Here is a 22,620-nt window from a genome sequence, read left to right on the forward strand (position 1 = left end):
CAGCTTCAACATTAGTCCTTCCAATGAACACCCAGGACTGATCTCCTTTAGGATGGACTAGTTGGACCTCCTTGCAGTCCAAGGGACTCTCAAGAGTCTTCTCCAACACCACATTCAAAAGCATCAATTCTTCGATACTCAGCTTTCTTTATGGTCCAACTCTCACGTCCATACATGACCACTGGAAAAAACATAGCTTTGACTAGATCGACCTCTGTTGACAAAGTAATGTCTCTGCTATTTAATATGCTATCTAGGTTGGTCATAACTTTCCTTCCAAGGATTAAACGTCTTTTAATTTCATGGCTGCAGTCACCATCTGCAGTGATTTTGGAGCCCCCCAAAATAAAGTCAGCCACTGTTTCCCCATCTATTTCCCATGAAGTGATGGGACCAGATGCCATGATCTTCGTTTTCTGAGTGCTGAGCTTTAAGCCAACTTTTCACTCTCTTTCACTTTCATCAAGAGGGTCTTTAGTTCTTCTTCACTTTCTGCTTCATCTGAATATCTGAGGTTATTGATATTTCTCCCAGCAATCTTGATTCCAGCTTGTGCTTCCTCCAGCCCAGTGTTTCTCATGATGTACTCTGCGTATAAGTTAAATAAGCAGGGTGACAATATACAGACTTGATGTACTTCTTTTCTTATTTGGAACTAGTCTGTTGTTCCTTGTCCAGTTCTAACTGTTGCTTCCTGACCTGCATATAGGTTTCTCAAGAGGCAGGTCAGGTGGTCTGGTATTCCCATCTCTTTCAGAATTTTCCACAGTTTATTGTGATCCACACAGTCAAAGGCTTTGGCATAGTCAATAAAGCAGAAATAAATGTTTTTCTGGAACTCTCTTGCTTTTTGATGATCCAGCAGATGTTGGCAATTTGATCTCTGGTTCCTCTGCGTTTTCTAAACCCAGCTTGAACATCTGGAAGTTCACAGTTCACGTATTGCTGAAGCCTGCTTGGAGAACTTTAAGCATCACTTTGGGGTTTCCCTGGTGGCTTTTAGAGGGTAAAGCGTCCACCTGCAATGCAGGAGACTTGGGTTCAATCCCTGAGTCGGGAAGATCCCCTGGAGAAGGAAATGGCAATCCACTCCAGTACTCTTGCTTGGAAAATCCCATGGCTGGAGGAGCCTGGGAGGCTGCAGTCCATGGGGTCGCAAAGAGTCAGACACGACTGAGCAACTTCACTTACTAGCATGTGAGATGAGTGCAATTGTGCAGTAGTTTGAGCATTCTTTGGCATTGCCTTTCTTTGGGATTGGAATGAAAACTGACCTTTTCCAGTCCTGTGGCCACTGCTGAGTTTTCCAAATTTGCTGGCATATTGAGTGCAGCCCTTTCACAGCATCATCTTTCAGGATTTGAAATAGCTCCACTGGAATTCCATTACCTCCACTAGCTTTGTTCGTAGTGATGCTTCCTAAGGCCCATTTGACTTCACATTCCAGGATGTCTGGCACTAGGTGAGTGATCACACCATTGTGATTATCTGGGTCATGAAGATCTTTTTTGTACTGTTCTGTGTATTCTTGCCACCTTTTCTTAATATCTTCTGCTTCTGTTAGGTCCATACCATTTCTGTCCTTTATCGAGCCCATCTTTGCATGAAATGTTCCCTTGGTATCTCTAATTTTCTTGAAGAGATCTCTAGTCTTTCCCATTCTGTTGTTTTCCTCTATTTCTTTGCACTGATCGCTGAGGAAGGCTTTCTTATCTCTCCTTGCTATTCTTTGGAACTCTGCATTCAGATGGGTATACCTTTCCTTTTCTCCTCTGCTTTTTGCTTCTCAGTAAATCATTAAAGCAGGACAAATGTAGCACCTGTGGCTGCCTTCTGCAGGGGCCTGGCACGTGCTCCAGGATGCTCAGGTGTGGTCATCTTCTTAAACTGAGCATGTGCTTTGGAATTTTAAAAATCAGAGCTCCTTGGTCTTGGCAAGTTTATAACATGATACAGCACAATGTGTGTAACAAAGAGTGATTTAAAGGGCAGGATGTTGTGTGCTGCAGGGTGAGGGCCTGCCCCCTCAATCCGCACATCTTCCCCCGTCTCCAGGGAAGCCCTGAATGCTGAGCTTAGCAGCAGAGGAGGTTGCAAGAGGAGGCTGCTACGTTTTATGGGAAAATGTTGCAGCATGAATATACAACAAAAGAAGTCTTCCCAAACAACTTCTTCAGTGACTGGCAGAAGGTACTCTCTACATAGCTATGGTCTCAGCCTGTCAGACGCTGGCTCACCTTCCCCTCTCTGCTGCCCCTACAGGGGCAGGCAGAGCCAGGCTTGGGAAAGGGAGGTTGTGGGGCACCCAGAGGGGCATTTTCTGTTTTCAGGAAACAGAAATACTTGTTGGGAAGCTCTTTGAAGATAAGGTGCTGGGTGGGTCTGTGCACACCTGCACCCGCCTTGGCTCTGCCTGTGGACTGTGCACCTGGGCCCTTCCGGCTGCTCCAGGCCAGACCCTGGGGCCACTTGTGTGCCTTTTCTGGCTGCTGGGCACGCTTCACAGGGCGCTCTGGGGCCGTGCACCCCTTCTCCACAGGTACCTAGGGGATGGCTGGGCCACGGGCTCTGTGTGTGTGTGTGTGTGTGGCTGAATTAGGGGCTGCCAAGCACGTGCTTGTTCCCACCACTTGTGGGGTGGCAGGCTGCCTACACTCATAGTGAGTGAAGGGCCCATTAGTGCTGTGCAGTCCACACAGTAGCTGGTGGGGACTGTTCTTCAGATGCAGCCACATGGCCCAACTCAGGGCCACTGGGAGGAAGCTCTGGCACCTCAGCTCACTGCCTACACGCCTGGGCAGCTCCCTGAAGGGGCTCTTTTGGGGGAGGGACAGTTGCAGAGGCTGCTGGTCAGGGTAGCCTTGGTTCCTCCTGCTTCTGGGACGCCACAATTCCCTGTGGAGTGGGACCCCCGCCACAGAGCGGGAGGGTCCCCGCTGCCTGTGCGACCCTTGCCTGCATTAGATGATGGGAGTATATGGTTTCATGTAGGAGATGACAGCAGAAGAGAGGAAGGGCATCAAGCACCTGGACAGGTGTGACTTCACGGAGATCCAAAGACACTCTGTGGACGAGACTGCTTCCCAGAAGGCCCTGTCCAGGGAGGAGAAGCAGGTCAGGCTACCCCGGGGCTCAGTCTGGCTTGGGCTTCTGGGGTCTCATGTGGGAGGCAGCTGGTGGTACAGAAAACGACTCCTCCTCTCACAAAAAATGCTCCTCAGGGATTTTTCTAGATGAGCCCCAAGAGAGAGTGGTGAAGGGGACTTTGATTCTGCTGTTATTCTCAGCTGATTTTGAGTTATGTGCCCCTAACCTGGACGTGTTTAAGAGTGCTGTGTCGAGCTGGCGCATGTGGAGCAGCGAGCCTGCCATGAGGACCAGTGGGCCCGTGCTCCCCACTCGCGGTGACAGCGGACCGTCACGGCCGCGCCCTGTGCTGGGCCTGCTTCCTCGCTAGGCTGCCCAGGCTGCTGCAGCAGTGGAGGCGCTCTGACTAGTCCTGCTCACGTGGCAAGCATCCTGTCTCTTCACCACTAAAGCTGACGTGGTGTTATGTGAATGCAGAAGCTCAAAGAAGAGGAGGAAAAACTTCAGCAAGAGTTTGGCTACTGCATCTTAGATGGGCACCGCGAGAAGATTGGCAGTTTCAAGACTGAGCCCCTGGTCAGTCCGAGGCTGGGGCGACCACCCCAAGATGGAGAGGCTGAAGGGGAGGGTCCTGCCGGAGGATGTGGTCATCAACTGCAGCAGGTGCCTGTGGCCCCGCCGCTCACCTGGGAGGGGGCTTCCCTGGTGGCTCAGCTGGTAAAGAATCCTGCAATGCAGGAGACCCCGGTTTGACTCCTGGGTTGGGAAGATCCGGTGGAGAAGGGATAGGCTACCCACTCCAGGATTCTTGGGCTTCCCTGGTGGCTCAGATAGTAAAGAATCTGCCTGCAGTGCAGGAGAGCTGGGTTCAGTCCCTGGGTTGGGAAGATCCCCTGGAGAACGGAAAGGCTACCCACTCCAACATTCTGGCCTGGAGAATTCCAGGGACTGAATAGTCCATGGGGTCACAAAGAGTCAGACAGGACTGAGCAACTCTCACTTTCTCACCTGGGACGGGGCCCGACGCAGGATGTCCCACCGTCACTCCAGGCTCCGTGGGGTGGACTGGAGGGCGCCTTTCCTGCAGAGGAACGTGTCCACAGCAGCCCGGGTGCTGTTTGCTGATCCAGCCCTCATCACCCTGTCCCACGCTTGAGATTTTACTCCACTGGAGTGCACATCTGTGTACTTTGAACAGTTTTCCATGGTTCAAGTGGTGACAGGTGCACAGGAGCTCCTGTCCTTCCGCTGCGGAGGTCACAGCCGAGCCGGGCCGGTAGGTGCACCCTGGGAGCCTAGGCCTGTCAGGAGTGCACGGCCGCCTGTGACCCTTGCAGCTGCCACGGCTCGCAACACATGGGGTTCACCCTCGGGGCAGCTCTGAAGGAGCCTGTCACGGGCAGGAGCTGAGGGCCAGGGGTGGTGGCACAAGGGCGTGGCTTGGGTGATGAGACGGCTCTGAGACAGACTTAGCACTAGCTGTGGGAGATGAGGGTGTCTGGCTGGTGTGTCGGGGTCCTGATCGTTGCATTTGGGTTGCTCTCCTTCTGCAGGGACTCCACAGTACCCGAGCCCCCAGCCGGCCCCCAGTGGAAGGAGGTCGGGTGTGTCTGCACAGTCATGTGGCTGGCGGCATGGACGGAGAATGTGCAGAACTTCATCAAGTACATCACGCTGAACCCTGGCTCCAAGCTGAAGGTGCGCCGGGTGTGACCTTGCTTTCCCTGGCCTAGCTGGGCCACTTAGGCAGGGAGTCCCTGAGATCGTAGGCGTTAACTGGCCAGTTTTGGAATCCCAGTGTGTCCAGTGGCTGTTGGTCTTAAAAAATAAGGAATTTAAGTTTATGCCGTCTTTAACTGAATTTGGAGTCTGCTTGCCTGCCCTGAGTGGAGCAGGTTAAGAGGGGGCCCAGGAGGAAAGTCAGCAGTTCCCTGTTTGAAGGGGGCTCCTTGCTCCCTTTTTTAGGGGGAGAGAGACTGGGGGAAGTACGAGGTGGCTCAGCACTTGAAAGGGGTTGTGGGCGAGATCCATTCCCAGTACCGGACCGCCTGGACGTCTCCAGAGATGAGGGCAAGACAGTGTGCTGTGGCCCTTTACTTCATCGACAAGGCGCGGGTGGTCCCGAGCCTCCCCTGGACTTCTCATGGTGCTCTGGTCGGTGGCAAAGCCTGGGTTAGATGGATGGGGGTGGACAGCGGGCCTTCTGTGTTCTGAGCCAGTGCCCTGGGCCGGTGGAGGGGTGGGCGTGTGCCTGTCTGTGCGTGTGTCCCCAAGGGCACGTGCGCCATGCCCTGATGGGGGTCTGCCCAGCTGGCGCTGCTGGCTGGGAACAGGGAGGAGGGCGGAGGACATGGTGGCTGCTGCTCCCTCCTCGTGGAGCATTTCCAGCTGCACCCAGAGGCCAGCGGCTCTCCTGACCTCATAAATGGGTCTGGAGGCTGGAATCGGGCTGTGAGCGGCGAAGCCCTTCCTGGCGGCCATGGCTTCGTGCGTACACATGGGCAGAGGGCGAGGGCTGGGCCCTCTACTCAGGCACTGACTGGGTCAGGGGACGCGGGCCGTCCTGGTCACTCGGGAGGTTGCTGCCAGGTGTCCAGTCCTATGGGACACACGCAGTGCGGGGCTGGCTGGAGACACAGGAGGAGGGTGTTCATGCTCGCTCAGGATGGGGGGGGGGAAGCGAGGGTGAAGGGGATGGGGCCAAGGGGCCACGGACGTCCCTCGGCGCCCTGTGTCGTCAGACGAGCGTGACTGTGGACGTGGGGCCACCTGTGGATGTGTGGAGACAGGGGTGGCGCCAGCCTGGCTAGGGCAGCCTTGACACACAGCGTGCGACCCCACAAGGCTCTGCCTGCTCCGGGAGAAGCCGGGACCCGTTGCACAGATGTCCATCTGGGGCCCTCGTTTGACTCTGCTCATCCTCAGGAGGCTCCTTCCTGCCTGGGGATGAGGGTGCCTCGGTAATGGCGTCTTTCCTCCGCTGCAGGTATACTGGAACCTGCAGCTGTTCACGGACAACAAAGGCCCTGGGAGGAGCTCTTTGACAGGCTAACCTAAGCGGTGCTGACGGGGTGACCCAACGGCTGGTCTGACGAGGGGGGCGAGCGTGAGCACTGGCCGGCACCTTTTCTTGCACACAAAGGCCGAGGGCCCTCCGTTTGACTGGCGGCTCCATCCCACCCGGGAGCCAGGACAGGGCCTGGGAGGAGTGCTGTGAGACTGTCCCCAAGGAAGCCACATGCTGAGCCCCACTCTCCCCCCACCTTCAGACTGCCAGCCCAAACAGGCACCTGCAGGACCCGAGGGATGGCCTGACAGCCAGGGTGTTCTGGATCTACGCCAGCGTCACGCTGCAGGGGCAGCTGCAAGCGCTGCCCCGAGGTGAGCAGCTGTCTGTGTGGGGACAGGGCGCCTGCTCGTGTGCTGGTGCCTGGCTGCTGGGCTGGTAGGAGAGTCGTGTGGTCAGTGGCTGAGGTGGAGTGTAGCTTGCTTGGCCAGAGGGAATGGGTCAGGGGCCCCAGACCGAGCCCCCCACAGACCCCTTGCCCGGTCTCCCATCCAGTCCCCTGCTGAGTCAGGCTCGAGGCACCCCCAAGCTCCGCATGGCCCCCTGGGGTGTGGGAACCCTCTTCCTGCTGCCTCCGCCCCTGCTGCCCCACCGTCCAAGTGCTCTGGCCTCTCTGGGCCCCTCATCCCAACTCTCATGGAGGTGGGGTCTGGAGGGGCCCCTGCCGTGAGGCCTTGGGCCCAGGTCCTTCTGAGTCCCGCCTGCAAGGCCCTTGTAGGTGGCAGGCTCCCTGGGCACACGCTCACTTGGGCAGTCCTGCCTGCCACTTCCTGACCCCCGTTTTCCAGCTGAAGACAGCATAGCTGCCAAAATTCTGTCTTACAACGGAGCAAACCGGTCTGTTGCCTTTCTCTGCAGCCATCAGCGCACAACGCCCGAGACCTCTGACAAGTCAGTGCGGATGCTTCAGTCCCAGGTGCACGGGGAGCACCGCGGAGGGCCTCTGAGGGGGGCCGTGCAGCCCCCCCACCCGCCCTGGGGCTGTGTGGCCCTCGGAGGTGCTCAGGACACTCAGGGCTCCCAGTAGAGGAGAGCTGGCTCAGGGCGGGTGGGGAGCAGACGCTGCCCGTGCGGCCTAGTGGTGTAGAAGGGCCTCTGGTCCAGGAAGGAGGTCAGTGGAGCAGAGGTGGGTCTGGGGGAGCAGCCTGTGTGTCTGGGGCCCCTTGGCCTCACCCTGTCCCCTGGCCACAGAGTGACTCATCAGGGCCAGTGCTCTGGCGCCCTGATTGGGCGGATGGGCACCCTTTCAGGGCGTGGGGCCGACAGGCTATGGACGCTGGTCTCTGGGGTGGACCAGGTGGGGCAAGAGTGGCCCCGACTGGGCCCCTGTCCCGCTGCAGATAGAGGCGAAGGAGCAGCAGGTGGCCGGGGCCACGACAGAGCTGCAGGAGGCACGGGCTGACCGCACATCCCGAGGGGACAGCAGGGCCCAGCCCACCTGAGTCAGGCTGAACCTTCTTTTCCCTTCCCAGTTCCCTGGTGGTCTTTTCTGGTCATACTTGGTGATTTAGCACACACTACACTTGTGCCCAGAGGTACAGAAGCGCAGAAGGGCAGGGGAGAAGCGCCAGGCTGCGTGGTCCTGTCCTGCAGAGGCTCATTCACAGGGTTCTGAGGTGCAGCCACCTCAGACAGCCCCCAGCCCCTGGCCCAGTGTTGGGGAGACACCGGTCTTGGAGGGGCTTGGGAAGTTGTCCCTTCTCTGCTCGTCTGCGACCATTTGTGAAGAGTTGGTGGAGTTAATTCTTCTTTAGCTACTCGGTAGAGTTCACCAGGAGAAGGCAATGGCACCCCACTCCAGTGTTCTTGCCTGGAAAATCCCATGGATGGAGGAGCCTGGTAGGCTGCAGTCCATGGGATCGCTAAGAGTCGGACACGACTGAGCGACTTCACTTTCACACATTGGAGAAGGAAATGGCAACCCACTCCAGTGTTCTTGCCTGGAGAATCCCAGGGACGGGGGAGCCTGGTGGGCTGCCGTCTATGGGGTCACACAGAGTCAGGCACGACTGAAGTGACTTAGCAGCAGCAGCAGAGTTGACGAGTGAAAGCCTCCGGGCTCGGGCCGTTCTTTGTGGGCAGTTTTAAATCACTGGGTGGTGGCTTTGCCTGTGTGTGTTGGCTCAGTGCTTGGTGGTGTCCCCCAGGAGCCAGCCCGCCCTGCCGGGCCCTGCCGCCTGTGGTTCCCATCCGTGACCTTGTTTCTGGCGGCGGCCCTTTTGCCCCATGGCTGCTTTATAGCACGAAGGTGTCCTCAGGTGCGCAGGGCACTTGCAGTCACGGGGTGCGAGTGAGCGCCAGCTGTTGGGTCGGAGGGTGTTAGGCAGCTGCTGGCAGACTGCGTGTCTTCCACGACACTCGTGTACCCCGCGCCCCTCCCCCTGCCCGCCAGCCCTCTTGGTGGCATCAGCAGCTGCCTGTTGGCCTCTGGCAGCTGCCACATAGTGCGTCTGGGCCTGCAGCCCACCCCATCCACAGCCTGGGACAGGCACTGTCTTGAGTCCCACGGCAGCATCTGATGGGGCCGCCCGGGCCTTGGTGGGGGTGTTCCCCACGTGCAGTCCTTCCGCGTGGGTCCAGGTGGATTTGGGCCTGAGTCCCTGGGACAAGGCCCGGGGCTGAAGCGCGTGTGGGTATTGCGTGTCTGCCCGCACCATCTGCTCAGGACGGGCCTGTGGGGGTGAGAGCTGCTTCCTGCTTCGATGCATCAGCTTTGCTCTAAGGTGGTGGGAGTGGGCACTGAGCCTCTCACAGACATTTGATCCTGTCCTCTGCCCCCTTTTCTGTGTGCTTCTGGCCTTTGTGTGCTTTGTACTTCACTTCCTGTGCCGTCAGGCCTGGATGGACGGTCCCCATTCCGTCCTGAGGGTGGTCTTCCCTGAGTCCCGGTCTCATGGGGCTCACCCTGGAGATGGTGCAGGGCCGTGGGGGACAGCGAGCCCTCCCCCAACACTGGGCTCGTCGGGTCCTGAGCAGAGTGGGGCGATGCCAACACGGGGGCCGGCCCCTCCCCCTTCTGCTAGCTTCCTGGAGAAGAGGGGGCAGCTGCTGGAGAAGCTGGAGGAGCAGCTGCTGAGAGTGAGCACGCAGGCCACAGACGAGGAGGAGAGTAAGCAGGTGGCCCTGGGCACCTCCAAGCTCAACTACCTAGACCCCCGGATCGGCGTCACCTGGTGCGTGACCTGGAGGAAGGACTGGACCCCTGAGTGGCCCCAGTTCAGTCCCAGGGCCCTGGGGTCAGCACAGGTCTTTCCTGTGACGGGACCTGACTGGCTGGTGTGTCTGATGCCAAACCTGGTCATCAGTCCTCTCTGCCTGAGGGCTCTGGGGCTGTGGAAGGACCCTGAGCTGTCCCACCCACAAGGGTGTGGTGGCTGGGTTGCCTGTGTGCCCCATGAACGTTTCCCAGGTGCCGTACTTGGAGGCCACCTGGGCTGCCCCGGGTACACTGCCCCCCCCCCCCCACCCTGGCCCCATCCTGGTCCCTCAGCCTGATGGCCGTGCCAGGAGCAGGTCAGGTAGCCTGGCGTCCTGGCCTCCGTGCCTGGCCCCCGAGAACCCCCTCTCCTCTGGGCAGGTGTGAGAAGTTTGAGGTGCCTGTGGAGAAGGTCTACAAGACCCAGAGGGAGAAATTCACCTGGGCGCTTGACATGGCAGGCGAAGACTTTTGAGTTCTAAAGGAGTACCTCCCCTGCCTCGCTAGGACTGACTGTGATTTTTTCCACCATTAAAGCCTATTGGGGAGTTTTGTACAATGAAGTGTTTTCTGCATCATCACACAGGAGGTGGCAGACGCCCGGCCATTTTGCTCTGAACTGTCCCCCCTACTGGCAGGCGCCCCTGGCCTGGCTGTCCCACGTGTGGCCTGTCCCCCCAACTCCCACACTCTGTCCCAGCACTGGGTAGGGACACCCCCCACCCCCACCCCCGGCACCTCTTCACCTGAATAGATGGGAGGGTGGCCGAGTGCCATCCCAGCCTGTCTCTCCTTGGTGGGTGGGTCCATGTGCCCCCGAGCGAGCAGCTGAGGTCCCCGCAGCTGGAGGCACAGAGTCTGTGCCCTCAGGGCCCAGTCTCGGCAGAGTCGGGGGAGATCCGGATCCGTGGGGCCCAGGGCCGCGTGACCTGAGGGGCGTCCTGCCGAGGCCAGTCCGCTGTCTGCCTGAGGCTCCGGGAGCTGTAGGCGGGTCTCTTACAGTACCAGGTGGGCAGGTGCTTTTCTTTTAGCTCGTAGGTCTCTGTCGCTGAAGCTCAGAGGAGCCTGTGGCTGGGGCTCCCGGTGCTGTCGGGGGCATCCTGCGGGGGGAGGGGAAAGCAGGGATCCTGGCTGCAGGCTGGAGGGAGAACTCAGTTCCAGGTCTGGAGCTCCTCCTCATCCCTGGCGCTTTCCCTGCCCTGGCCTCTGTCTGCAGTGGTTTCCATTTCCTGGGCTACCCCCACCCCCTTCCCATCTCCTGAAAAGTGAGTCACTCTGTCGTGTCTGACTCTTTGCAACCCTGTGGACTATACAGTCTGTGGAATTCTCAGGCCAGAATACTGGAGTGGACAGCCTTTCCCTTCTCCAGGGGATCTTCCCAACCCAGGGATCGAACCCAGGTCTCCCGCTTTGCAGGCGGATTCTTAACCAGGTAAGCCACCAGGGACACCCAAGAATTCTGGAGTGGGTAGCCCATCCCTTCTCTGGTGATCTTCCCGGCCCAGGAATTGAACCGGGGTCTCCTGCATTGCAGGCGGATTCTTTACCAACTAAGCTCTCAGGGAAGCCCTAATAATAAGTTCCGTCTCCTGGACCCCCTACCCTGGACCCCTCCTCCCACCGCTTCCCATCTCCCCTCCCTGCCCCCATGTCTGGGATCTTGTTTTTGTAGCCTCCTGCAAAAAACTTCATCAACAGCAGTGAAAAAAAGGGCGTGAGTCTGCCCGTCTGGAGACACTGTGGCCGCGCCCTGGACTCCCGACTGTGTGTGAGCCTGCAGGTGGGGAAGCGCCTCCAGTTGCGGCTGTCAGAGAGCTGCCTGGCTGTCCCTGGCCTCCGGGCGCTGCAGAGGCTCCGTGCAGTCTGCTCACCAATGCTGTCTTCTCTCCACGCCGAGCCTCGGTGTGTCTTCCTTTGCTGCTTGTGGCGGGCACTGGGAGCTGCTGTAGCCTTGGTGTTTCGTGTCTCTCGGTTCTGAGGAAAAAGTTAAGATCGTTTCCCTGATAACTTCATTCCCACTGTTTTGGTTTCTCCGCCAAAACGTCTCCCTTCCTGCATGCTCAGTTACTCAGTTGTGTCCGACCCTTTGCAACCCCACGGCAGACTGTAGCTTGCCAGGCTCCTCTGTTCATGGAATTTTCCAGGCAAGAACACTGGAATGGGCTGCCATTTCCTTCTCCACGGGACCTTCCTGACCCAGGGATTGAACCCACGACTTCTGCGTGTGGCAGATTCTTTACCACTGGCCACCTGGGAAGCCTGGCCTCCAGGACTCCTGTTAGTTTTAATTTTTCTGTCTTATCCAGCTCCTTGTCTTTTCATTCTTTTAAAAAGATTTTCTCAACTTTATCTCTCAACCTCTCAATCTTCTTTGTTTTTAATTTTGGTTACCACATGTAGTTTCTAAGATTTGTTTTCTTTTGAACTGTTCCTTTAAAAATACTATTCTGTTCTCTTTTTGGGGGGTGGGTGGGGTGCTGCACTGCATGAGATGTAGATCTTAGTTCCCCGGCCAGGAATCAAATCTGTGCCCCCTGCAGTGGAGTCCTCACCACTGGACCTCCAGGGCAGCCCCATACTGTTCTCTTTCAGTGGACACAGTTCCTTGCTTATCTCCTTAGGAGTACTGACTCCTGCTTTGCTCACCTTTTCTACCCTTCTTGCACTCTCCGTTTCCTTTGCGTTTGCAGAAGCTCCCTTCTCTTTGCTTTGACTTTGTATGCGCATTGAGAACCTCCTTGGTCACGGTCACTGGTGCTGGTTGTCCACCCGTGGAGACGAGGCCGGTGTTCTGAGCACAGGGGCCTTGCGGCCTCTGGAGCAGCTGAGTGTGGTTGCCCATGAGGCTGATGCTGATGGTAGGACTTTGTCTTTTGTCTGAGATGGTTCCTGTTCTCCAGTGAGAACCCTGCACACCTGCTGTCTCCAGCCCCAGAGCCCTTCCAGCATTTCACACAGCAAATGGGTGGGCATCTCGCCTCCAGAGGCCATTGGTGGACCCCTGCCTCTGCCTACCTTGTCTTCACAGGTGCCGCTGTTCTGTGTTACAGGCTCCTCCTACCAACCTTCCTGGTTCAACTGGATGTTGATCTTGTCAAGTTTACTGTGATTATGAACCTTTTTGGGTGGTTTCTGCCATCTTGCTCTGATCAATCAGTTTTATCTGCAGATCTTTCTTCTATTTATTTTTCAGTTGATATAGTAAGTTTTTGTTCATTTTAAGTTGCATTTTTTCTTCGATTGGAAATGTATACACTGTTTATATTTAGTAATTACATTAAACTACTCTAAGAGTATTTAAAGTCTAAAGTGTGTTACAGCTCTTCCCAACAGAGGTGGCTTTTAGGGCCTAAGGGTCCCTTTGGCCCCCGTGCTCTTGTGAAGGGCCCAGTGTGGGTCCTCACACAGTGTGGCTTTTCAGTTACATCAGCCATTCATCTGGTATTCAAGGCCATCATTTGGAAATCATTTTCCTTCTTTCTCTAGTAGGAACTTTAGTTAGAAGTCCTTCCAGTGAAAACTGCTTAATAATGAACTCAGAGGTTTTACTTACCTTATACATGTTTTCACCTTATCTAAAAAAAATAGTTTTGTGGACAGGTGTCCTCTCAGTGCACTGAGGACACGGCCCACTGTCTCCTGCCTCTTCCTGTTGTCTTGAGCACTGGGCTGATGGTGTGACTGAGTGCTGGCAATGGAGTCTTTCTCTGGCTCCTCGAGGTCTTCATCTTGTTGGCCTGTGCTTTCATTGAGTTGTGTCCAGGTGTGGGTCTCTCTCTGTTCACTCTGCTTCATGTTGTTACACTCCCTGAGTCTGTGAACTTGTTTAAAGTGCAGAGTCGAGTTACTGTGATGGTTGCACGGGGACACCGGAAGTCATGGAAGCCCAACCAAGTGGTTGGGCACTCCAGTGTCAGCTGCAGGCTGGCACAACATGCTGGCTATGGTCTTCGTGCTCAGCATGCTCAGCCACTCAGTCGTGTCTCTTTGCGACCCCATGGCAGACTGTAGTTCGCCTGGCTCCTCTGTCCATGGAATTCTTCAGGCAAGAATACTGGTGTGGGTTGCCATTTCCTTCTCCAGGGGATCTTCCCAACCCAGCGATTGAACCCACATCTCCTGCTGGCAGGTGGACTCTTCACCATTGCGCCACCTGGCAAGCCTCTGGCTGTTGTCTACTTGGGCTTAAACATTGAAGGTGATGATTCTGGGTCTTGAGAATGGCTGGAATGCCAGGATATAGACAACAATTTCAACATTCTCTCCTTTAATGGAAGCTTCCTGATGGCAGAGACTGAGGGGAGAAACTGGGTCTTGTTCTGGTGGGCAGGGCCATGCTCAGTAAATCTTTAATCCAATTTTCTGTTGATGGGTTGGCCCTGTGCTTCCTCCCTGTTATTTGACCTGAGGCCAAACTATGCTGGGGGTAAGGAAGATAATGGTGACCTCCTTCAAAAGGTCCCATGCACACATTGTTATACTCAGTGCCCCCAACCCTGAAGCAGGCCACCGCCGACCCTCACCTCCGCCAGAGACTCCTGGATACTCATGGGCAAGTCTGAGTCAGTCTCTTGTGGGGTCACTGCTCCTTTCTCCTGGGTCCTGCTGCAGAAGGTTCTGATGGTGCCCTCTAAGAGTCTGTTTCCCTGTCCTGTGTAAGTTCTGGCGGCTCTATGGTGGGGTTAATGGGGACCTCCTTCAAGAGGGCTTCCGCCATACCCAGGTCTGCTGCACGCAGAGCCCCTGCCCCTGCGGCAGGCCACTGCTGACTCAGAACTTCTCAGGAGACAGTTGAACACAGTTCTGGCTCAGTCTCTGTGGGGTCGCTGGGTCCTGGTGTGTACAAGGTTTGTTTGAGTCTTCTGAGTGTCTCTGGCAGGTATGGGGTTTGATTCTACACACAGTTTCACCCCTCCTACAGTCTTGCTGGGGCTTCTCCTGTGCCCTTGGACGTGGGGTATCTCCTCACAGTCACTCCAGCTGCACAGCCACTGCTCCAGCGCCTGCCAGCGTCTTGCTGGGGGTCAAACTACCGCACAATTGCCCTCATCTCACACAACAGTAAAGTAAAGCTGAAAATACCATGGCTTTACATTTGAGGATCTTTTTGTGGCCTTTGTCCAGTTTTAGTCTGGTGACAACCACCTTGCTGGGGTGATTGCCCACACGGACAGTTGTGCCATTAGCCTTCTCCTGCTGCATTCATTCAGTGTAGATGACGTATTTCTTCCTGTAAACCTGGACTACTTTGCCGATTTGCTGCCCTTTGTAGTGCCCGCATACAACCTGAACTTCATCATCCTTTTGGATGGACATGGATCGAACGTTGTACTTATGTCTTAGCTCTTTAGAAAGAGAAGACATAATCTTCCTGCAAATGTGGGAAGGCACATTGAAATGCCTTTTTCGATTCTTGCTTCGGTCAGGAGTCACAAAGGGATTGAACTTCATTTTGGGTGCTGGCGCTTCAGCGATGGCCACAGAAGGGAAGAGCACCTTTCCATTTCTATAAATCATCTTCAGTTTCCTTTGTTAGTGTTCATAGTTCTCAGTGTATGTCTTTTACCTCCTTGGCCAGATTTATTCCTAAGTATTTTATTTTTTCTTCATGTGATGTTAAAAGGGACTGTTTTTTTTTTTTAAACTTTACCTTTCCAGTATTTCATTGTTAGTGTAAAGAAATGCAACAGGTTTCTGTATGTTAATATTGTATCCTGTCACCCTGCTGAATTTATCAGTTCTAGTGTTTCTGTGTGGACTCTTTAGGGCTTTGCATATACCGTATCATGTCATCTGCATATAATGGTAATTTTCCCTCTTCTCTTCCAGTTGGGATATGTTTTCTCTCTCTTGTCTGACTGCTGTGGCTAGGACTTCAATACTATGTTGAATAGAAATGGTGACAGCGGGCATCCTTGTCTTGTTCTAGATTTTAGTGGTAAGATGTCTTATTAATATTTCTTTAAACATTCACACATAACTATTCTCTTGCCTGCATTATCTGGTAGTTTCAATAATCTGTAGTTCTTTGTGGTCTGTATCTGTTCTTTGCTGGTTTTGTTAACCCTCATTCAATGAGATGCTGTCCTGTGTGCTTGGTGACTTCTTTAACTTCATTGCTTTGACCTCATGATCCAGGGCCACCAGAATCTAAGCAGGGGAAGCTTTCCTCCAGAGCGCTCTTATACCTGGGAGGTAGCACAAACCCAGGTCTTGGCTCCGCATGGGAGCTCCAGGCTCGGCTTTCTACCTCACTTTGGCCCAGGAGCCGGCAGCCCAGCTGTGGAGCCACTGAATCCACTCTGAGGGCACCTCTGCCCCTACAGACTCCACAGCCCTGCCACCTGAGCGGACACCATAAAACAGAAAGGTACCAACAGGAGCCCCCAAGTTGAGCTACTGTTTTAGAAATCCCAGCCAGCTACAGGACCCCCATAATTCAGTCAGGAGTTAATCTAGAGCAGAGTTCCCATGAAGGGGCACTAAACCACAGCCTGACCATGACAGATTTGGGTCCTGCAGCTGGACCCCCAAGACTTGTGGCCAGGTTACATTACAGTCAGCTTTCAGTAACACGATCTCACTCAGCTTGTTATGGCAGAGTTTTATGATACTCAGAGTAGCATCCCCAACAAAGACACCTCTCCCTTCCCATCTGGCAAGTAACATTTACAGGTATCTGTAAAGCTGCTGTATTGTGATGTCTGAGGTATTAGATCATGAACAGTGACCACTTTTCAAAAGTGCTATGAACATAAAGAAAAAAACAAAAACAAACTTCTGATGCATGGATAAACCTCAAAACTTAAGCACAGGGAAAAATACATAAAGAGTATAAATTATATCACTATTTATATAACATTTCAGAACAAGCAAAACTATAGTGACAAACAACACTGTTGGTTGCTTCTAAGGATGAGGGGCCCAAGGAGTCTTTCTGGGTTGATGGAAATAGTCAGCATCTTGATAGTGTGGTAGTCATAAAGGTCAGAACAGGTTGTATTTGTTATATAACCAAACACTTAAGAGCTGGGCATCGCATCACATGTAAACTATACTCCAGGAAACCCCAGTGCTGTGGAAATGAAGTACAGCAACTTCAGAGGCACATGTCAGCATCAAGTCTCCTTCCCCAGCCTCTTTCCTTTCTGCTGCTCCCGGAGGTGGTGGTAAACTTCAGGCCTCCATGGGCAGCTCACAGACCACAAGACAGTGTTATCTTCCTGTGGCCCATGGAGCACAGCTCACGAGCCTTGGGGTGCTGGCAAAGACTGAAGGGCGTGCTACCCACCCTCCAGCCTTGTTTACTCAACTTTTACTCTACATTCACCCCAGAGCAGGTTCACTCTATGCCATGAACCCGTTGGTGCTGGATAAGGTGAAAGCTCAGGCGGAAGGCCCTGCCACACTGCGCACAATGGAAGGGCTTCTCCCCGGTGTGGATCCTCTGGTGCCGGAAGAAGCCTGATAGGGCCCTGAAGGAGCGGCCACACTCACTGCACTCATAGGGCTTCTCCCCAGTGTGGATGCGCCGGTGCTCACTGAGGAAGGAGCTGCGGCTGAAGGCACGCCCGCACTCCTGGCAAGCGTAGGGCTTCTCCCCTGTGTGGACTCGCTGGTGCTGAATGAGGTTGGAGCTCTGGCTGAAGGCTTTCCCACACTCTTTGCATTCGTAGGGGTTCTCTCTGTGGTGAATCCTTTGGTGCCGGACGACGTTTGAGCTGTGGATGAAGGTTTTCCCGCACTCGCTGCACTCGTAGAGCCGCTCCCCTGTGTGAATCCTCTGGTGCTTCATAGCGTCTGACCTCTGACTGAAGGACTTGCCGCACTCAGCACATTCATACGGCTTCTCTCCTGTGTGGATCCTCTGGTGTCTGATGAGGTTGAAGCTCTGGCTGAAGGCTTTCCCACACTCCTTACAGATGTAAGGCTTTTCCCCATTGTGAATGCGCTGGTGCCTGACGACATGGGAGCTGTGGATGAAGGCTTTCCCGCAGTCACTGCACTCGTAGGGCTTCTCCCCAGAGTGAATGCTCTGGTGCTTCACCACGTCTGAATAGCATTTGAAGCTCCTGTCACAGGTGCTGCATCGGTAAGGCCGCCCTTTCCAGGGGCCTCTCCCATCTACTGCCGACGCTGTGGTCAGGGTGACCTCTGACCTGGACACTCTGTCCTCATGAACCTCATGTCCCCGAGGGGAACCTCTGGATCTCTCTGCAGCTTCCTCATTCCCACAAGGGTCCGGAAGCCCCAGTGTCCAGGAAGGACCCTGTAACAGTCCTGGTGTGGCCTCTCCATGGCCTCCTTCTTTCAGGGCTGCCTGCTGAGGCATCAGCTCTGCACTCTGAGCCCCGTGCTCAGCTGCTGAAGCTGCACAGCAAGAAGCCTGGTAAGCTGGAAAAGAGGGCAGAGATACACAACTCAGAAGAGAACTCGGCTAAGGACACACAGGTGGTGCTGGAGAGCTGTGTGCTGACAGAGCTGACAGCAAGATGCCTGTGATCCTGCCTGTCCTCGTCTTGCCCAGTTCTCCACCTCTAACCTCTGTGGTCTCAGGATGGGTGAGGGACCAGGGGAGGGTGGTCAGTGTCCTTTCCTGAGACTCCAGAAAAGCCCAAGCCTCTAATCTCAGTCTGCCCAGTCTCAGGCCTGGGGACAGACCCTCAGTCAGGCTCTGGTGACTCCCTGGTTTGGCCACATGGACTGGAGCCCAGACAGCAGTCGGCAGCAGAGCAGGAGGAAACAAAGCAGAGGTCCGGGAGTGCAGGGGCAAGCAGTGCTGATGGCACATGCTGGGATCCAGCCTCTTTCTCAGACCCTGGACTCCCTGAGACAACACTGTGGCCTTGACTGCCCCCACCTCTCAACTCAAGGTTGCTGGCATCCAAAATAAAGCAAACTTTCCTTTCTGTCACCCTTGCCTCTATTGGCTTTTGAGGGGGTGAGCAGCTCGACCCTACTTTTTGTTACACTGGTACCAAGTGGGGAAAGCCAGGGAGGCTGCTCAATGCCCCAGAGCCACTGGCCACCTCCAGCAGAGAAGCCTTCATCCCAGGGCACCCATAGGGTGGTGCTGAGAAAGCTGGACAGCTGCATGTAAATCAGCAAAGTTTAGAACATTCTCTAACACCATACACGAAAATAAACTCAAAATGGCCTAAAGGGTTAGATATAAGATGTGATACTGTAAAACTCCTAGAGGAGAACACAGGCAAAACATTCTGACATAAACCATAGCAATGTTTTGTTACATCAGTCTCCCAAAGCAGAAGAAATGAAAAACAAACGGGACCTAATCAAACTTACAAACTTCTGCACAGCAAAGGAAACCATAAGCAAAACAAGCTACAGAAATGGGAGAAAATATTTGCAAGTGTTGTGACTGACAAGGACTGAACTTACAAAATATACAAGCAGCTCATCCAACTCATTTACAAAAAACCAGCTCAATCAAAAAATGGGCCAAAGATCTAAATAGACATTTCTCCAAAGAAGACACACAGATGCCCAACAGACACATGAAAAGATGCTCAACACTGGTAATTATTAGAGAAATACACACCAAAACAATAGGAAAGACCTTACGCTGGTCAAAATGACCATCACTAAAAAGTTTACAAATAACATGCTGGAGAGGGTGTGGGGAAAAGGGCTCCTACACTGTTGGTGGGAATGTAAACCGGTGCAGACATTATGGAAAACAGTATGGAGGTTCCTTTAAAAACCAAAAACAGAATTACCATATGATCCAGAAAGCCCACTTCTGGACATATATCTGGGTAAAACTCAAAAGGATACATGCACCCCAGTATTCACAGCAGCACTGGGTTCACAATCAAGACATGCAAACAACCTAAATGTCCATTGACAAATGACAGGTGTGGTGCACACAGACAATGCAGTCATACTCAACCACAAAGAATGAGATGACGCCTCTGCAGCAACATGGCTGGACCTAGATACTATCTTACTGGAGAAGTGAGTCAAATGCATGATATCACTTATACGTGGAAGCTAGAAAACTGATACAAATGAACTCATTTACAAAACAGACTCACAGACCAAAACCAAATTTATGGTTACCAAAGGGGAAAGGGAGAAGGAGCGAAGCGAGGAGGCATAAATTAGGAGTTTGGAATTAGCAGATACAAACCACTATATATAAAATATTGGTTAAAAAAAAATAGAGGAAGTCAATATAAACAAAAAAACCTGGGATTGGCCAAGTAGTTTATTCAAGTTTTTCTGTAACATCTTACCAAAAAACCCAAATTATTTGGGCAACCCAATGGATGAACAAGGTCCTCCTGTATAACACATGGAATTATATTCATTATCTTACAATAACATATAATGGAGAAGAACATGAGAAAGAATATACATATAACTGAATCACTCTGCTGTACACCTGAAACTAACAACATTGTAAATCAACTACAATTTAAAAAACAAAATTCTTGTTCTCAGAGGTATCCAGGTTGGGGTTTCAGAGAGAGAGTGGGCTGCAGAGTGTGGCTAGGAGAAAAGACTCCACACACCCAATGCAGGGGGCCTGGGTTTGACTCCTGGTCAGGGAACTAGACTCCGTCTGCCGCAACTGAGAGTTCACACACAGCAACTAAAAGATCCCATGTACTACAACTAAGACCTGGCACAGCTGAATGAGTGAATATTATGGGAAAAAGTGTGGCCTGGAGAGCAAAGGAGGTGGGGTATGGGGAGCACAAAGGCATGAAGGTGGGGCACTGTGAGCATCAGAAGCTGCCAGAGTCCACTGACATCTCCACAGCCGCCAGGCAGGTTGATGGGGAAGCTCCAACTCCTAGGCTGTCCCCACATCTCAGTCCAGGACAGCCCTCTGGGACGGGCCACCGCACCCCCCTCACCTGTGCTTTTGTCCATCAGGGCAGCCCTCTCCGTGGTGGTCTGGAGACCTAGGCCGGGCTCTGTCTGCTGCTTCCTGCAGAAATGCCAACAGTGGGACCCCTGTCCGGGAGAAAGAGGAAAAAGGGGAGAAAGTGACAGGGGGGAGGTCAGAGCTCCTTCAGTGAAGGGAGGTTCAGAGCCTGCCCTGGGGGAGCCACCACCTCACCATAAACCAAGGTCCTGAATAAGGAGACACCCAGAAACTAGTGGGAGCTCTGTCTAGGCCACGCTAGCTCCCCTCACCCCAGCCTTCCAGCAGATGAGGATCCCAGACCCATGAGGCAGCGCCTGTCAGCTGCCAGCTGTGGTCTCAGATCCACGAGGGACGAACCAGCACCTTTAAGCCATCCTTGGGCTTCCCAGGTGGCGCTAGTGGTAAAGAACCCATCTGGCAGGGCAGGAGACATAAGAGACGCATGTTCGATCCTTGGAGAAGTTCCCCTGAAGGAGGGCATAGCAACCCACTCCAGTATTCTTGCCTGGAGAATCCCATGGACAGAGGAGCCTGGCAGCCTACGGTCCATGAAGTCGCAAAGAGACCTAGCACGCACACATGCATAAATGTCTGGAGACATTTCTATGTATTTAAATTTTTTTCTTGATAAAGATCTGAATATAAAAACATGAAACAAAAAAAATAAAAAGTCATCTGAATGGTGTAATTTTGAATTGAGGAATGCTTTTGCTAAGCGTAACACCAAAGGTGAAGTCCAACAGACTTAACTACACAGGACATTTAGAATAAAAAACAGATTGAAAAAAAAAAAAAAAAAAACGGGAGAGATACCTGCAACACAGATAAGGATTCATAGCCTCAAGATATCCTATTATATATACATAAGAAAGCGTAAAAAACTAGCAAAAGTTACGAGCAGGTAACCAGAGAAGAAAATAAACAAGCAGCCAATATATAGATTTTAAACACGGGTCCCACATTGTTCCACGTGGTTGGCAATTAAAAATGAAATTTAAAATATGTTTCAGTCTAAAAGTAGCAAAGGCTTCAAAGCAGTGGCCCCTTAGGAACATTGAGACAATTAGGGAAACAAACACCTTCACGCACCGTTGGGAAAGGACAGGAGCACTGCACTGCTGGTAATTCAACAATTTACAAAGGCGTTACAGGCACACTGATTCCACTTCAGGGACGAGGCTGTCCCGGGGCGTCACCCTGGGGCATGGAGGCTGTCCCGGGGCGTCACCCTGGGGCATGGAGGCTGTCCCGGGGCGTCACCCTGGGCGGGGGAGGCTCTCTCTGGTCCCGACGAGGTTAGAGCCGCCCGCCGCCTCCGCTCTCCTCCGGGACGTGAGCCTTCTCACAAGCGCAGCCGGGGACAGACAAGGGTCCCAGTGCCCGGCCCCCCGGGCCTGTCTCGGTCTCCTGCCCCTGCGCGGCCGGGCCTCCGCACCCCGCCCTCTCCCCGCCGAGCCCCAGGATCGCCCGCACTCACCCGGAGCCCCTCCGCTCGCGGGAAGCAGCGCCCACCCAGGCGGTGCAGGCAGTTCCGGTGACGCTCTAGGCGCCGGAGGACCGGCACTCGGCTGCCCTGGGGGACGCGGGCAGCAGCCGGAGCCGCGGGGGGCGTGGACCTCCCTGCGCGAGTCCGGGCAGGGCTCCCTAGCTTCGCGTGCACGACCCTCGGCGGTTGTCCGTACACTTTCACATTCACCGCTCCCGCCCCTGCTGGGCTTTCCTCCGCAGACCTCCGGGACGCCTCCTGGGCCCTCCCCTTCCCGCGCGTGCCCTCCCCGCCAGCCCCGTGGCCTCCACCGGGTCCGGGCCCGAGGCCTGGGTCGTCACTCGGGATGGTGACCTTGCTGACTGCGCAGTGGGCAAAGGCACCGACGGAGGAGGCCGGCGCTCGTGGAGAAAGCAGGGAGCGCCCGGGGGAAGAGGCAGGCAGAGCCGGAGAGACCCCTGGCCGCCCTCCCCACGGAGATCCGCCGAGGGCAGGACGCCGGAGCCTGACGGCGGCTGGTCCTGGCAGATGGACCCTCTCCTCCCGCCTGCCCTGTGTCCCCGGGCTGGTCCCTACCCGCTGGTCCGCAGCGACCACACACTCGAGGGCTTTACTATATCACGGTTTCCTCGGGCTGCACGAGCCGGGGCACAGCCTGGCCGGTCCGTTCCTGGCGTCTCTCCTACGCTGAGGCGAGGTGCTGGCCAGGACTGGGGTCTCCCCTGCCGGCTCAGGAGCCTGTGGGCAGGATTCAGGTCTGGAGGGCGGGCGTTCTCTGAGCCCCATAGGCTACGCGGTGGGGCTGTGTGCAGAATGGATCAACACAGGGTCTTGTGTTGAACCCCGGCCAAGAAACCTTTCCAGCGTCAGCCTCAGACATGGGT

The 22,620-nt window shown here is 54.4% G+C and overlaps 2 protein-coding genes and 1 pseudogene across 2 annotated transcripts; 1 reads left to right on the forward strand and 2 right to left on the reverse strand.

Moving 5' to 3' along the window:
* The first annotated feature begins 2,103 nt into the window (after positions 1-2,103).
* TOP1MT (DNA topoisomerase I mitochondrial) lies at positions 2,104-10,391 on the forward strand. Its single transcript, XM_040262173.1, is given in 12 exon segments — positions 2,104-2,190; positions 2,992-3,114; positions 3,565-3,656; positions 3,658-3,750; positions 4,641-4,785; positions 5,053-5,196; positions 5,398-5,574; positions 6,357-6,468; positions 6,943-7,070; positions 7,495-7,581; positions 9,170-9,327; positions 9,732-10,391. Coding segments are annotated over 12 exon segments (1,419 nt in total). The 5' UTR covers positions 2,104-2,124; the 3' UTR covers positions 9,826-10,391.
* Positions 10,392-14,379: 3,988 nt separating this feature from the next.
* On the reverse strand, positions 14,380-14,891 carry LOC120878773 (annotated as a pseudogene).
* Positions 14,892-16,134: 1,243 nt separating this feature from the next.
* Positions 16,135-21,779, reverse strand: ZNF696 (zinc finger protein 696). Its single transcript, XM_040261638.1, has 3 exons — positions 21,728-21,779; positions 20,237-20,336; positions 16,135-17,744 (listed from the first exon to the last, which is right to left on the reverse strand). The coding sequence occupies exons 2-3, from the start codon at positions 20,250-20,252 to the stop codon at positions 16,693-16,695; spliced, it is 1,068 nt and encodes a 355-aa protein (XP_040117572.1). The 5' UTR covers positions 20,253-20,336; positions 21,728-21,779; the 3' UTR covers positions 16,135-16,692.
* Between the last annotated feature and the right edge of the window lie 841 nt (positions 21,780-22,620).

This window comes from Oryx dammah, unplaced genomic scaffold, assembly GCF_014754425.2.
Source record: "Oryx dammah isolate SB20612 unplaced genomic scaffold, SCBI_Odam_1.1 HiC_scaffold_19, whole genome shotgun sequence".
Taxonomy (NCBI): domain Eukaryota; kingdom Metazoa; phylum Chordata; class Mammalia; order Artiodactyla; family Bovidae; genus Oryx; species Oryx dammah.